This window comes from Salmo salar, chromosome ssa29 (genome assembly GCF_905237065.1).
Source record: "Salmo salar chromosome ssa29, Ssal_v3.1, whole genome shotgun sequence".
Taxonomy (NCBI): domain Eukaryota; kingdom Metazoa; phylum Chordata; class Actinopteri; order Salmoniformes; family Salmonidae; genus Salmo; species Salmo salar.
This window is the reverse complement of record NC_059470.1, coordinates 20,994,169-21,011,622: the sequence shown is the minus strand read 5'-3', so window position 1 is coordinate 21,011,622 and position 17,454 is coordinate 20,994,169. Positions and strand designations below refer to the sequence as shown.

Sequence of the window (17,454 nt, the reverse complement as noted above, 5' to 3'; positions counted from 1 at the left end):
CATTTCAGAACGGGTCCAACTTTTTGGATCCGTGAAGACCTCTACAGTACAGTGAGTATAGCTGAGTAGAGTACAGTACAATACAGTACACTACAGTAAAGATAAGTATAGAGTATAGTACTGTAGAGTACAATATATTGTACTGTACTCTACTGCTGTACTTTACTGAACTCTAGTGTACTCTACTGCACTCTACCCTACTCTGCTCTGCTGTGCTTTGCTGTGCTGTGGTGTATTGTAATGCACTGTACTCTACTGTGCTCTGCTGTGCTGTGCTGCTCTGTGATGTCCAAACTTGTGAAACATGAAGAGAATGACATTCATATCCATAACTTTGCATTTCTGTGTAGTACAGATCAGAGACCCATGATGTAATTCTGTTACCGTATACCATTACCGGGTGTAAATCCACTTCACTTACTGTACTGTAGTTCAATAACCAAAATATATGTTTTTAAACTCAAGGTGACATGTCAAAGCTGACAACCCATTCTTTCTGCAGACATCTTTGAATCTTAATTTGGAGGCAATATTTTTGGAAAAATGGGTCGCGTAAAAACCTGAGGGAGATTTTAACATTTTTCTGTTGCATCAGCACAGTTCTTCCACTTATATTGGTTTTTTTGTGCATAGAGTTGTATGGTTTGTTCAACTTTGAAATCAATGCTTTTTTTGTTTGGCCTACATTTTAAAGTGAAAAAACAACGCCTAATTCCGTTTCCGTGGAATTGCCCACAACACACCCACCATTACACACCTCTGCTTGGCAAAATAAATAACCATACACATACCCATATTCTTTTTTGGGGATATTATTTTGGTTTTGTTTGGTCAGTAAAGCCCAAGTCCTTGAAATCATGCAATACTTTGAGCTTTTAACAGCACCATAGGCACGATGCTCTCAAGTGAACACAGAAAGCAAATAAGTAATGTTGAAAGTCAAATGTATGTTTCATAACACATGTTTGGCTATACAGAGAATATCTCTTTGTATACTGAAATTATATTTTGCTCCAGGAAATGTGTCATTCAGATTTTAAACTGCACGGTTATGAGGGACATCAAGGTTGTGAGGGATGGAGAGTCAAGGATACCATATAAAGTACATGTGAAATACAAGACATGTTACACTATCACATATCTTTAATTATAAAGTTATGATCTTGAGTGATGATCATTAATATAAAACTACTGATCTTATTTATCTTACTAATTAATGACTTAAGAGATGAGCAATTTAGACTTTCACAGTAAATCATACATTGGTGTCAATCAACTTTCTGTGTTTTTCAGTATTAATAATCAGAACTGGGCTGAAGATTTATGAATAGTTGTCGTTTCAATATTGACGGTTCATTTCTGGCAGTTTTGTTTATTCAGAGTGAGTGTTTTCTGTTCGGTGAGTTTTTGGCTGAGAGAAAATTCTCCAAGTCCCTGGCATAGTCAGTGTCTACACTGAATAACATTGATGTTGACATTAAAATAATACCAAGTGCCGATGAATATATATCCAAAACATATTAAAAAGACCCCAAAATGTTCCCAAATGTTTATATCAGAGCTAAATATTAATGTTAGACATAAATATGTCATTCATTGATGCTGGTGAAATTAATGGGAGGCGGAGAGGACAGAAACGTCAGGCGGGAACAGTGTGCGCAGACACCCAAGTTCCCCTCTCTCACCGGCCCCCTCCCAAATGGTTCCGTTTTCACAGGTAACTCAATCTGTTATTTAACTGGGCTCTGTTTACACTAGAACTGCCAAACTTAAAAATGTCTGAAGTTCAGGAATAAGACAGAACTAATTCTAGTGAGACTTGTTGCTCGAAAAAAAACGACTAAAACTAGCTGCACTCTGCCTGCAATTCCCACTCCCCCACCCCACATCACTTTTACCATCACCCTGCCATGTCCACCTTTCCACCCTTAGGAGATTTAACTCTTTATGAAACAACTGACTGGTAATCAGATGATACTACTATTGTACATTATGGTAGTCAGTTTAGATAAATACTAATGTGTTATTTTTCATTCTTTTTCTAAACAAAAATGTAACAGGAATACCATTGTGTGCCAAACTGTGCCTGTAAATTGAGAATCCTTGCATTCTTGCAGTGCAAAAATAATACTATTTCTGACTTATCAGAAGCCCAGTATCCAGGATTGAGGGAACAGGGTCCTGAGTTTTAGTAGCTAACTGCAGTTTGATTCACGATACTCTTAGTCTTAACTCGATAACAACGCACCCATGGTGATTGTGGAAGAGTCTGGGGGATAGTTCATGACCCCAAGACAAGTCAGGTCGCAAACTACCAGTAGGATCGGAATTTTCCCTTTTCCACCAGGTCACAGACCAAATCAACCCCTGCATCAGCAAGCTCATCTCTAAGAACTATATAAGAGGGACAGATTTGTATTTATTTATTTAACTAGGCAAGTCAGCTAAGAACAAATTCTTATTTACAATGACATCCTACCCCGGCCAAATCCTAACCCGGATGACACTGGGCCAATTGTGCGCCACCCTATGGGACTCCCAATCACGGTCGGTTGTGATACAGCCTGGAGTCAAACGAGGGTCTGTAGTGACGCTTCTAAGACTGAGATGCAGTGCCTTACCTCTGCGCCACTCAGGAGCCCAGATGCCTTGCAAGAATGACCATCTGTCTCCTAGTTGAGTGACTTCTATGACTAACACTTTCTGGAAGCTATTTCAATGGCCAGTTAAACAGATATGAGTCATCATTGTGATGATGCGAGACCAGAATCAGAGAGACGGGAAGTTCATTACAGGGTTATTAATGGAAAAATCCATAGTCATTGTTGCATAAGGTTATTCTTGATGAGCACATCAACCACCACGACAGCCACCACTAACTCAGTAGAAAAATAATGAAACACTAATAGTGAAATCACTTTACCACAAAGACATCAGATACTTCGACAACAACAGGTTGTGTTACCAGAATATTAAATTGTGTTAATTTCTGTAACAGGCAGAACTGTGGTAAAAGACAGAAAGCCTAAATACAAATGTTTGTTTTGTCTGCAAGTGGGAGCTTTGGGACCAAAGGCTTGGCACATCTTTCAGTGTGACCGTTGCTTCCACAGGTCTGTATTGTTAAGCGTTGGCGTCTGCTAGCTCGTCAATTTGCACATTGGTCCAACAAACAAACGAGCAATGCAGCTGCCAGTGTGAGCAGCGTTAGCCGCCTCACAGCCTGGCTTAATAGAGTGACTACCTCATGTGGCAAAGGTAAACCCTGAAACAACAATAACCTGTTGACTCTTTATTTAGACAAGGTATATGGGCCTTAGCCTAAACTAAGTACCCTCCAGCCAAAGTTACATTTCTGAGCTGTATAAATGATGTCCGAAATAAATGATGTATAAATGATGTCCGGCCCTGCATCCAGGAGTCTTGCCTGTGTTAAATACAGTATACTAAAGAACGTAATCGATGGGTTTATTCAGAAGGCTTTCTAATTAAACTATCACTGTAAGATTAACAAACCTACTAAACTGGAAAGAATCTTATTCTTACCCCATTATTTCACACACAATGTCATCCTATAATTAACTTGAGATAGAATTGAAAGGTAAAACAAAAACACATCTTTAGCTCTTGAAACCAGACGCTGTGAGGTGTGATATAGAACTGGCTTGTTTCTAGTAGTCTGTCTGTGATTGCTTAAGTGGGTGGGAGGGGCTCTGGGTTCTGTGTGGTTGGGGGAGTTCGCACAAAAGGTCCATTCAGGTGGCTGAGTGTATTTCAGTGGCACTGCTGTCAGATTATAGACAGGAAACAGTTCAGATAAAACTGTATGAATAGTCTGACTATAAAGCCAAGTGGGGGGGGAGAGAGAGAGAGAGAGAGAGAGAGAGAGAGAGAGAGAGAGAGAGAGAGAGAGAGAGAGAGAGAGAGAGAGAGAGAGCTCCAGGAAACTACAGAGTGATAAATCCCCATCTTATTTTAACAATGGGCTAAAAGCTGTTTTCCTGATAATGGCGTTAACTTAAATAAAACTTTATCCAACTGACCAGGAATGGAATAATAATCACAAATGTATACCCAATTTTTGGGGGATATATTTCTCACTAGGTATTTGACACCATGTCCAGACAAATGTTTGCTTCTGCTGGGGCCATCATGTACAATGCCTTCAGAAATTACTCATACCACTTGACTTATTCCAAAGTTTGTTGTGTTAGAGCCTGAATTCAAAATGAATGAAATCGATTTTTTTTCTCACCCATCTACACACAATGCCCCATAATGACAAAGTGAAAATATGTTTTTAGAAATGTTTGCCAATTTATTGAAAATTAAATACAGATAGATCTAATTCACATAAGTATTCACACCCCTGAGTCAATACATGTTAGAACCACCTTTGAGAGTGATTACAGTTGTGACCCTTTCTGGGTAGGTCTATAAGAGTTCTCCAACACCTGGACAACATTTTTTTACCTTTAACTAGGCAAGTCAGTTAACAACAAATTCTTATTTACAATGAGAATCTACCAGGGAAGAGTGGGTTAACTGCCTTGTTCAGGGGCAGAACAACAGATTTTTACCTTATCAGCTCGAGGATTCGATCCAGCAACCTTCCGGCTACCTGCTGCCCCTATATTGTCATATTATTATTTTCAAAATTCTTCATGCTCTGTCAAATTGGTTGTTAATCATTATCATAGATTATCAAGCAGATTTAAGTCACAACTGTAACTTGGCCACTCAGGAACCTTCACAGTCTTCTTGGTAAGCAACTCCAGTGTAGATTTGGCCTTGTGTTTTAACTCCCCAGTCTGTAACAATTAAAAGCATAACTATAACATGATGCAGCTACCTCTATAATAAAAAATATGCAGAGTGGTACTCAGTAATGTGTTGTATTGATTTGCCCCAAACAATACAATATGTATTCAGGACAGAAAGTCAGTATTACTTTAGTGCCTTGTTGCAAACAGGATGCATGTTTTGGAATATTTTTATTCTGTCAATAATGTTAGTATTGTGGAGTAAACTACAATGTTGTTGATCCATCCTCCATTTTGTCATATCACAGCCATTAAACTATGTAATTGTTTTAAAGTCACCATTGGCCTCATGGTGAAATCCCTGAGCGGTTTCCTTCCTCTCCGGCAACTGAGTTAGGAAGGATGCCTGTATCTTTGTAGTTACTGGGAGTATTGATACACCATCCAAAGTGTAATTAATAACTTCACCATGCTCAAATGGATATTCAATGCATCTACCAATAGGTGCCCTTCTTTGCGAGGCATTGGAAAACCTCCCTGGTCTTTGTGGTTGAATCTGTATTTGAAATTCACTGCTGAACTGAGGGACCTTACAGATAATTATTGTATAAGTGGGGTACAGAGATGAGGTAGTCATTCAACAATCATGATAAACACTCCTGAACTTATTTAGACTTGCCATAACAAAATGGTTGAATACTTATTGACTAAAGACTGTTAATGTTTACTGTTCATTTGTATTGTTTATTTTACTTTTGTTTACTATCTACTTCACTTGCTTTGGCAATGTTAACATATGTTTCCCATGCCAATAAAGCCCTTAAATTGAATTGAGAGAGAGAGAGAGAGATGTTTTACTGATAAGAAAGAGGAGGGAAAGCGATATGTGTTTTTGGGGCAGCGCACACTAAAATCCCAGCCTCATTTAAATGCTCATCTTCTCAGACTAATCAAGGGGAGATGCTGGGTAACTCAGCACAAATGGCAGCCACCACGATCATTTAGCAGAGCCAATGAGGCTTCCAAAAGTTCCAGTACCAGTTGTTTTCCAGGGCAGAGAAGAGGCGTGCGTGGCAAGACTCAGGGCTAAGGGACAGCTTAAAGTTATCTGGAAAGCCTTGCGGCACACCATGTACAAACACTGGTCCCCTCCTCTCCAGCCATGCACGGCTTCATTTACCCATTTAGCTCATTCACCGGCGCAGCTCTCTATAAACTTTATAGTCTCTGTATACATCCTGGGGACCCGTGCAAAAAAAAAGTGTTTTTCCAAAGAGAAAACTGCATAAAAAGCTTTAATAAAAGCTAAACAAAAATGGTTGATGGTCACCAGTGCGCTGTGAGGGGAACTTGAGGGGGCAGTAGGCTATGTCTGGAACATGAAATAGCACTCAGGTATAATGTCTTCTTTTGTTTACACATTACTCTCACTGGTTGAGATGTATAGTTAGAAACAGCTATCACTCTACTTGGTCTAAAAGCTCATGGATTCTTATGTCCTATCATTTGTTAAGAAGGCAAATACCGTCACTCTTATTTCAAGTGAGACAGATAAGATACAAACTATCCTTCAAGAAGCTGTTTCATCAGGTGACTGGAAGACCACCGTCTCAAATAAAACATCTATTCGTCACATGCTTTGCAAACAGCAGGTGTGGACTAACAGGGAAATGCTTACGGGCCCTTCCCAACAATGCAGAGAGAAAGAAAATAGAGAAATAATAGAAAAGTAAAACACATAACAGCAGTAATAATAATAGATACATAATGAGTAATGATAACTTGGCAATATACAAGAGGTACCAGTACCGAGTCTATGTGCAGGGGTACAAGGTAATTGAGGTAGATATGTACAGTACATACCATGCATTCGGAAAGTATTCAGACCCCTTGACTTTTCCACATTTTGTTACGTTACAGCTTTATTTTAAAATTAATTAAATAGTTTCCCCCCCTCATTAATCTACACACAATACCTCATAATGACAAAGCAGAAACAGTTTTTTTGACATAAAAAACTGAAATATCACACTTACATAAGTATTCAGACTCTTTACTCAGTACTTTGTTGAACCACCTTTGGCAGAGATTACAGTCTTCATGGGTATGACGCTACAAGCTCGGCACACCTGTATTTGGGGAGTTTCTCCCATTCTTCTCTGCAGATCCTCTCGAGCTCTATCAGGTTGGATGGGGAGCATTGCTTCACAGCTATTTTCAGGTCTCTTCAGAGATGTTTGATCAGGTTCAAATCCGGGCTCTGGCTGGGCCACTCAAGATCATTCAGAGACTTGTCCCGAAGCCACTTTAGCACACATCTTTAGCTCTTGAAACCAGACAGGTGTGATATACAACTGGCTTGTTTCTAGTAGTCTGTCTGTGATTGCTTAAGTGTGTGTGGGGGCTCTGGGTTCTGTGTGGTTGGGGGAGTCCGCACAAAAGGTCCATTCAGGTGGCTGAGTGTATTTCAGTGGCACTGCTGTCAGATTATAGACAGGAAACAGTTCAGATAAAACTGTATGAATAGTCTGACTATAAAGCCAAAGGAAAGGGAGAGAGAGAGAGACAGAGACAGAGACAGAGACAGAGAGAGAGAGAGAGAGAGAGACACACAGAGAGAGAGAGAGAGACACAGAGAGACACAGAGAGAGAGAGAGAGACACAGAGAGACACAGAGAGAGAGAGAGAGAGAGAGACACAGAGAGAGAGAGAGAGACACAGAGAGACAGAGAGAGACACAGAGAGACAGAGAGAGACACAGAGAGACAGAGAGAGACAGAGAGAGAGAGAGCTCCAGGAAACTACAGAGTGATAAAACCCCATCTTATTTTAACAATGGGCCATAAACTGTTTTACTGATAATGGCATCAATTGCTTTAGAGGCACGTTAACTTAGATTAAACTTCAACCAACTGACCAGAAATGGAATAATAATCACACATGTATACCCCCCCCCAGAAATTGAAGTATTTCTCCCTAGGTATTTGACACCAAGTCCAGACAAATGTTTGCTTCTGCTTGGACCATCATGTACAATGCCTTCAAATATTATTAATACCCCTTGACTTATTGCACATTTTGTTGTGTTAGAGCCTGAATTCAAAATGGATTAAATACATGTTTTTGTCACCCATCTACACACAATGCCCCATAATGACAAAGCAAAAAAGGGTTTTATACATTTTTGCACATTTATCAAAAAACAACAACATTCAAATATCACATTTACATAAGTATTCAGACTTTTACTCAGTACTTTGTTGAACGACTTTTGGCAGCGATTACAGCCTCGAGTCTTCTTCTGTAAGACGCTACAAGCTTGGCACGCCTATATTAGGGGAGTTTCTCCCATTCTTCTCTCAAGCTCTGTCAGGTTGGATGGGGAATATCGCTGCACAGCTATTTTCAGGTCTCCAGAGATGTTCGATCAGGTTCAAGTCTGGGCTCTGGCTGGGCCACTCAAGAACATTCAGAGACTTGTCCCGAAGCCACTCCTGCATTGTCTTGGTTGTGTGCTTAGGGCCATTGTCCTGTTGGAAGGTGAACCTTCGCCCAAGTCTGAGGTCCTGAGCACTCTGGAGCATGTTTTCATCAAGGATCTCTCTGTACTTTACTCCGTTCATCTTTCCCTCAATCCTGACTCGTCTCCCAGTCCCTGCCGCTGAAAAACATCCCCACAGCATGATGCTGCTACCACCATACTTCCCCGTAGGGATGTTTCTAGGTTTCCTCCAGATGTGAAGCTTGGCCTTCAGGCCAAAGAGTTCAATCTTGGCTTCATCAGACCAGATAATCTTGTTTCTCATGGTCTGAGAGTCCTTTAGGTGCCTTTTGGCAAACTCCAAGCAGGCTGTCATGAGCCTTTTACTGAGGAGTGGCTTCCGTCTGGCCGTTCTACCATAAAGGCCTAATTGGTGTAGTGCTGCAGAGATGGTTGTCCTTCTGGAAAGTTCTCCCATCTCCACAGAGGAACTCTGAAGCTCTGTCAGAGTGACCATCGGGTTCTTAGTCACCTCCCTGACCAAGGCCCTTCTCCCCCGATTTCTCAGTTTGTCTGGGCTACCAGCTCTAGGAAGAGTCTTGGTGGTTCGAAACGTATTCCATTTAAGAATGATGGAGGCCACTGTTTTCTTGGGGACCTTCAAGCCTGCAGACATTTTTTGGTAACCTTCCCCTGATCTGTGCCTTGACACAATCCTGTCTCAGAGCTCTACGGACAATTCCTTTGATTGGTTTTTGCTCTGACATGCACTGTCAACTGTGTGACCTTATATAGACAGGTGTGTGCCTTTCCAAATCATGTCCAATGAATTTAATTTACCACAGGTGGACTCCAATGAAGTTGTAGAAACATCTTAAGGATGATCAATGGAAACAGGATGCACCTGAGCTCAATTTCGAGTCTCATAACAACGGGTCTGAATACTTATGTAAGTAAGGTATTTTATATATATATATACATATACACACAATCATTTTAGAATAAGACTGTAACGTAACAAAATGTGGAAAAAGTCAAGGGTCTGAATATTTCCCGAATGCACTGTATATTTAGGAATAAAGTGTCAGGTAGTTAACAGTAGCAGCAGCGTATGTGATGAGTCAAAAAAGTTAGTGCAAAAAGGGTCAATGCAGATAGTTAAATAGTTAACCAAATAGCTACCCAGACTAACTATTTAGCAGTGTTATGGCTGGGGTAGAAGCTGTTCAGGGTCCTGTTGGTTCCAGACATGGCTCATCTGTACTGCTTGCTGTGCGGTAGCAGAGAGAACAATCTATGACTTGGTTGGCTGGAGTCTTTGACAGTTTTTAGGGCCTTCCTCTGACACTGCCTGGTATAGAGGTCCTGGATTGCAGGGAGCTTGGCTCAGTGATGTACTGGGCCATCCGCACTAGAGGTCGACTGATTAATCGGAATGGCCGATTAATTAGGGCCAATTTCAAGTTTTCATAACAATCGGTAATCTGTATTTTTGGCCACCTATTAGCCGATTTAAAAAAAAACAACCTTTATTTAACTAGGCAAGTCAGATTAAGAACACATTCTTATTTTCAATGACGGCCTAGGAACGGGGATTAACTGCCTTGTTCAGGGGCAGAACAACAGATTTTTACCTTGTCACCTCGGGGATTCCTTATTGCAACCTTCCGTTTACTAGTCCAACGCTCTAACCTCCTGCCTTACATTGCACTCCACGAGGAGCCTGCGTGGCAGGCTGACTACCTGTTACACGAGGGCAGCAAGAAGCCAAGGTAAGTTGCTAGCTAGCATTAAACTTATCTTATAAAAAACTATCAATCTTAACATAATCACTAGTTAACTACACATGGTTGATGATATTACTAGTTTATCTAACGTGTCCTGCATTGCATATAATCGATGCGTTGCCTGTTAATTTCTCATTGAATCACAGCCTACTTATGACAAACGGTGATGATTTAACAAGCGCATTTGCGAAAAAAGCACTGTCATTGCACCAGTGTACCTAACCATAAACATCAATGCCTTTCTTTAAAATCAATACACAAGTATATATTTTTAAACCTGCATATTTAGTTAATATTGCCTGCTAACATGAATTTCTTATAACTAGGGAAGTTGTGTCACTTCTCTTGCGTTCCGTGCAAGCAGTCAGGGTATATACAGCAGTTTGGGCCGCCTGGCTCATTGCGAACTGTGTGAAGTCCATTTATTCCTAACAAAGGTCGTAATTAATTTTCCAGAATTGTACATAATTATGACATAACATTGAAGGTTGTGCAATGTAACAGGAATATTTAGATTTAGGGATGCCACCCGTTAGATAAAATACGGAACGGTTCCGTATTTCACTGAAATAATAAACATTTCGTTTTCGAAATGATAGTTTCCGGATTCAACCATATTAATGACCAAAGGCTCATATTTCTGTGTGTTATTATGTTATAATTAAGTCTATGATTTGATATTTGATCGAGCAGTCTGACTGAGCGATGGTAGGCAGCAGCAGGCTCGTAAGCATTCATTCAAACAGCACCTTTGTGCGTTTGCCAGCAGCTTTTCGCAATTCTTCAAGCATTGCGCTGTTTATGACTTCAAGCCTATCAACCCCCGAGATAAGGCTGGTGTAACCCAGGTGAAATGGCTAGCTAGTTAGCAGAGTGTGCGCTAATAGCGTTTCAAACGTCACTCGCTCTGAGACTTGGGAGTGGTTGTTCCCCTTGCTCTACATGGGTAACGCTGCTTCGAGGGTGGCTGTTCTCGATGTGTTCCTGGTTCGAGCCCAGGTAGGAGTGAGGAGAGGGACGGAAGCTATACTGTTACACTGGCAATACTAAAGTGCCTATAAGAACATCCAATAGTCAAAGGTATATGAAATACAAATGGTATAAAGAGAAATAGTCCTATAATTCCTATAATAACTACAACCTAAAACTTCTTACCTGGGAATATTGAAGACTAATGTCAAAAGGAACCACCAGCTTTAATATGTTCTCATGTTCTGAGCAAGCAACTTAAACGTTAGCTTTTTTACATGGCACATATTGCACTTTTACTTTGTCCAACACTTTGTTTTTGCAGAATTTAAACGAAATTGAAAATGTTTCATTATTTATTTGAGGCTAAATTGATACTATTTATGTATTATATTAAGTTAAAATAAGTGTTCATTCAGTATTGTTGTAATTGCCATTATTACAAATAAATAAATAATAATTCGGCCGATGAATCGGTATCGTCTTTTTTTGGTCCTCCAATAATCGGTATCGGCGTTGAAAAATCATAATCGGTTGACCTCTAATCTGCACTACACTCTGTATCGTTTTGCTGTCTGGTGCCAAGCAGTTGCCATACCAAGCGGTGATGCAGCCAGTCAAGATGCTCTCAATGGTGCAGTTGTAGAACTTTTTGAGAGGGAAGAAGTGTTGTCGTGCCCTCTCCACAACTTTGTTGGTGTGTTTGGACCATGATAGATCCTTGGTGATGTGGACACAGAGGAACTTGAATCTCTCGACCCGCTCCACTACAGCCCTGTTAATGTGGATGGGGAGGCCCTCCGTTTCCTGTAGTCCACGATCAGCTCATTTGTCTTGCTGACGTTGAGGGAGAGGTTGTTGTCCTGACACCACACTGCCAGGTCTCTGACCTCCTCCCTATAGGCTGTATCATCATCGTCCGTGATCAGGCCTACCACCGTTGTGTCGTCTGCAAACTTAATGATGGTGTTAGAGTCGTGCGCGGCCATGCAGGTGTGGTTTAACAGGAAGTACAGGAGGGGACTAGGTACGTACCCCTGAGGGGCCCCCGTGTATTGTTGCCTACCCTCACTCCCTGGGGACATCCCTTTAAGAAGTCCAGGATCCAATTGCAGAGGAAGGTGTTCAGTCCCAGGGTCCTTAGCTTAGTGATGAGCTTGGAGAGCACTATGGTGTTGAATGCTGAGCTGTAGTCAATTAACAGCATTCTCACATATGTGTTCCTTTTGTCAAAGTGGGAAAGGGCAGTGTGGAGTGCAATAGCGATTGCGTCATCTGTGGATCTGTCTTGCCCTCCCTCTCTCTCTGTCTGTCTCCCTCTTCCTCAAATTGCACTTTGAAAAACACCCTTCAAAATGAGTCATCCAATGTTATCATACTCTACAGGAACAGAATTAACCAAATCTGGCTTAGGGCTCCCAAAATGCTAGAAATGTCCCTGATAATGACACTTTAAAAGAAATCTACATTTTCACCATCTGATAGGGTTAAGTGCCTTGCCCAAGGGAACATCTACAGATTTTTCACCAAGCCATCACTTGAATTCGAACCAGAAACCTTCCGATTACTGGCCAAAGGCTCTCAACTGCTAGGATACCCGCCTCCCTGTTTCCACTAGGAAAGACCCAACCACAGCTGCCAAGAGAACACTCCAAGTTTCAAAGAGTCATAGAAGATTTTGAAAAACATTAAGGAGCAATTTTGAAAAAACTAAAAACGAAGTAATCATACCATATTTTGAAAACGTTATAGAGAATCCCACTGTCAGACACAATCCATCAAAGTCACATCTAATATCATCTCTAAAACAGCAAATATTTCATTATCTGAGCATAAAACCTGTTTTACATAAGTCACATAAGCAGCTGCTTAGGGCCCTGTGGACAATCGGGGGTCCCCAACCAAGAAGTCAGTTGGGGTCTTAACTTACTGTTAGTAGAATACACAACGTGCTATCTTAACTATTTCAAAATGTGGTAATGCATCAGCAGTTGTCCTATTGATATGTCAGTAAATTTTCCCATGTCAGCTAACATTTTATAGATTGCTAAGTAAGTCTAGCCAGCAATCTAAACCTTATAGTTATCATGGCTGAATTACTGACCGGGTACGCAGGGCATGTGCCCAGGGGTTCTGACCTCCAGGGAGCCCCCAATGATTTTGTCAGTCACTCTAACTCAGATATCATATGAACATGGCATAAGTCATGGCAAAATGTGTAGAATTGCAGGAAATTACTGCCAAATTTTTATCTCCGTCGTGTTTAAAATGTTTTGTCCCTGATGGTGACACTTGCAAAAATGTAGAGATCTACATTTTCACCATCTGGCCAATGGTGAGTCATGGGGATGGGGAGTTGATAATTGACTGAACTCCTCCAAAACAAGAGATATCAATCAGCACTGGTATTGGTCGCCCAGCTTCGATAGGTCTGTATAAACAAGTCTTCCAGATAAACCATGAGTCATAGAACAGACATGTCGCTGGACAATCACATTACCAGGGGACTCTGAAACTCTATCTGACTGCTCGTCCTCCCATTGAGTGTGGGCGTGTCATTAAAGAGACTGCACAGAGTCAGATAAACGGACTAAAAAGGGAGGAAAAATAAGAAGGAAGACAGAGGACTAGTAATATAACATCTTTCAAAGTTGGAAGTTCATCTGGTTTGAGAGGTGCTGATAGTCTCCCACACAAATCTTTATCACTGCCAAACTAACTAACGATGAAAGAATGTGTTGGTGGCATACACAATGAAGACTCTCTTATGAGGTGATGCCATTGAGAACAAAAAGTGTAATGGTTTATGCTTTATTTGGTGGACATTTTGTGCCGTATTTGATAGACTCAGTCCATCCATGTCCAGCTAACCACACTTCCATTGTTTCATGTATAACAGATATTGGGGGTTTCAATGGTCAAAAGTGACATGACCTCAGCAAGTTGCTCATTTCACATTAGTTTGCACTGCTTTGAAAAGGAATACCTGGTCATATAATAATAATGTCCTTAGCTGTCGTAGTTTGCCAACCCTACAGTCTTTAGTATATAAATACACAATGTTGATGCTGATAAAATATCTTAAATGATATCACATATTTTCTTCAAATCTGAGACTGATTCCCTAGGCAGTGTACCCCTGGTAAGGTTCATCCAAACATTGTGACCAATAATTTACAGTAGCAGGCATCTGGTCCAATATCTCACCAATCTGGTCCTTAGAAATGTCATTTGTTTATATTCATTTTTACCACATCTTTAACATCACATCAATTGTGTTATAAAACCTACACAACCTTTGACTAGTGATTTGAGGCATCAAAACATACATTTGCTCGCTCCCTTTGGTTTCGTTTGTAAGGCAAGATTAGTCCCCATACTGCAAGATCTTGAACAATTCTTGTGTAGTGAGAATATATAAATCTGAATATTCTGACGGTAGGAAGTGAAACACAGACAAGGACAACCTGACCAGTGTCCTGCTAAACAATATAATGATGTTCTATGGTCCTGCAGGACACCCCATCCACATAGTTTAATTTAGCAATGCAAATAGGGTTAAGGGCCTTATCAAAGGGAACGTCAACAGATTCTTCAACTAGGCGTCTCTGGGATTCAAACCAACAACCTTTCGATTACTGGCCAAACGCTCTTAACCGCTAGGATACCTGCCGCTTCGTTTACACTAGGAACGGACCCAACCACAGCAGACAACAGACAACACCGAGTTCCAAAGTCAAAGATTTTGAAAAACATTAAGGTGCAATTTTGAAACAAAAAACAAAGAAATCATACCATACTTTAAAAACGTTGAAGATAGTCACAGTGTCAGACACAATCCAACAAAGTCACATCTAACATAATCTCTAAAACAGAAATATTTCATTATCTGAGCATAACTCCTTTACAAAACTTCGAAAAAGTGTTTAGTGCTTAGATGCTACCTCTGAAGTTATTAGAAAATAACGTATTTTCAAATAGGCTTCTTAACAGCCTATTTGGCCTCCAACACAGTATTCCCGAAATGCAAAACAGTCAATTTCTTTTCTTTGAATTAATCTGAACAAAAACACTGTTTTAGTCGCATATTTGTATCACTTAAAATTAGTTCATATTGGCACTTTTTATCGAGTGATCAATAATTAAGAAATGTTTATTACTTGCATCAAGTTAAGTTGAGTTATTGTTTTGTTAGATGTTGCAACGTTGCATAACTGGGTCTGATGGAGGATACATTGTTAGCTCAGTAATAATATTAATAATAGTAATGAATAATTATTATTATTGTTATTATATGGATGTGTATTTATTATTTTTATTGCTTGTTTTATTTTCTAAGTGTTTATGCTATTATCAACTGTAGCCAGTGGACTGGTTTAGAAAGTTTCCAATTCAATATGGTAAGTTCCAAAAAAAACAATAACTTTTCAAAATACTTCAGTAATATGTCTAGATTATTGCACATATTTCTTGGATTGTCAATGATCAATGCAGCTGCAACTTTAGCAACACGCTTAATAAAATCCGCTTACCTGCAGCGAGACAAACTGGCAGCAGCAGCCTGAAGATCAGTCCGCACACCACCTGGGAAGCCATTCCTTAGGATTTATAAAATATAAACAGACAGCTGTCTTATTGTGATACGCTGCTATCTGGCATTAGGGAATCTTAATGCACCCGTCCAGCTCTCTCCAAAGTCCAGGTGAGAGGGCATTGTCCCGTTGGTGTCTCCAACATCCTTTTTAGAAGTCCAAGTCCAAAACAGCGCTTTTGATAAGCCATAACCAACAGCAGAGAAAAGTTTAGGCACAGCTGCTTCCTCTGCCCTTAGTTTCGACACCCCATATCCAAGACCCTAAACATCTGGGCCAGTAGAATAACAATCGTTATGCGGTGTAGTACACCATTTCTAACAGGGGAAAAATGTGGTTGTAACAACAATGTTGCAGTTTATCCACACTAGGCTGGCTACCTGTTGATAACGGTTGGACCACGCTTACAGTAAATAAATACTTCTCTAAATTCCAGCACCGTGCTTAAAACAGAAAACAATTATGAAATACGGTCAGCAAGTTGCATATTCATAATCTCCGTCTTGGATAGTTAACGGAGTTTGTCAAGCGTCCTGTTTCTTAATTCTCCTTTAGTTTGGTAAGAAAAGACACTTGGAAATGCGTAAAAGCGTGACTATAATTTCCTTCGGAGTAGCCTTAACGGACATCGCGCACGCCCCAGCCCCGCACAGCTCTATGCTTTACCTCATATGATTACAATTTTGTCCTCCTCAATGAAAACTTCACAAGACCACCCTGTAACTGACAAATGACTCCACCATTCAGAAGTCAGGCAAGAATTAGGGAATGATGCCTAGTCCCCAATGAGGAGGAGCGGGAGGTAGACGCAGGGCAGGGCTGTGAGCGTGTAGCCTAGCCTAACATGTTGCTCGCCCCTCCTCTCAGAGAGCCGCAGGCGTGGCGACCGCATTCCAAGCCCTCCTCTGGGTCAGGTAACTCCAACCCTCACAGATTCCAAGCTGGGCCGATTTTACACGACTAACGGGAAAAGGGCAATAAGGGTTGAGCCTTGCACAGGGACAGGTCATGGACTTGTAGTTCACTATTATATTATTTGGATATGATCTACACAATCTATATTATGTTGTTATAACCATAGAGATAGAGCATGTTCACACACGCACACACACACACACACACACAGAATAATAGTGAAGACATCAAAGCTATGAAATAACATATGGAATCATGTAGTAACTAAAAAAGTGTAAAACAAATCAAAATATATTTTATATTTGAGATTCTTCAAAGTAGCCACCCTTTCACTTGATGACAGCTTTGCACACTCTTGGCATTCTCTCAACCAGCTTCATGAGGTACAGTAGTCACCTGGAATGCATTTCAATTAACTGGTGTGCCTTGTTAAAAGTTAATCTGTGGAATTTCTTTCCTTCTTAATGCGTTTGAGCCAATCAGTTGTGTTGTGACACAGTAGGGTGGTATACAGAAGCTAGCCCTATTTGGTAAAATATCAAGTCCATATTATGGCAAGAACAGACATGATGGTCAGTCAATGTGGAAATTTCAAGAACTTTGAAAGTTTCTTTAGTGCAGTGGCAAAAACCATCAAGCGCCATGATGAAACTGGCTCTCATGAAGACCACCACAGGAATTGAAGACCCAGAGGATAAGTTCATTAGATTTACTAGCCTCAGATTGCAACCCAAAACAATGCTTCACAGAGTTCAAGTTACAGACATATCTCAACATCAACTGTTCAGAGGAGACTGCGTGAATCAGGCCTTCATGGTCGAATTGCTGCAAAGAAACCACTACTAAAGGACACCAATAAGAATAAGAGACTTGCTTGGGCCAAGAAACACGCACGATGGACATTAGACCGGTGGAAATCTGTCCTTGGGTCTGAGTCCAAATTTGAG

The 17,454-nt window shown here is 40.6% G+C and overlaps 1 protein-coding gene across 1 annotated transcript in view; it reads right to left on the bottom strand.

The window, feature by feature from the left end:
* The window catches only part of LOC106590335 (piezo-type mechanosensitive ion channel component 2-like), a 156,859-nt gene extending 140,503 nt beyond the window's left edge, over nucleotides 1-16,356 (bottom strand). The window contains 1 exon segment of the mRNA XM_045710585.1: nucleotides 15,533-16,356. Coding sequence (XP_045566541.1) covers nucleotides 15,533-15,596 — 64 coding nt within the window. The 5' untranslated portion in view covers nucleotides 15,597-16,356.
* Nucleotides 16,357-17,454: the final 1,098 nt, after the last annotated feature.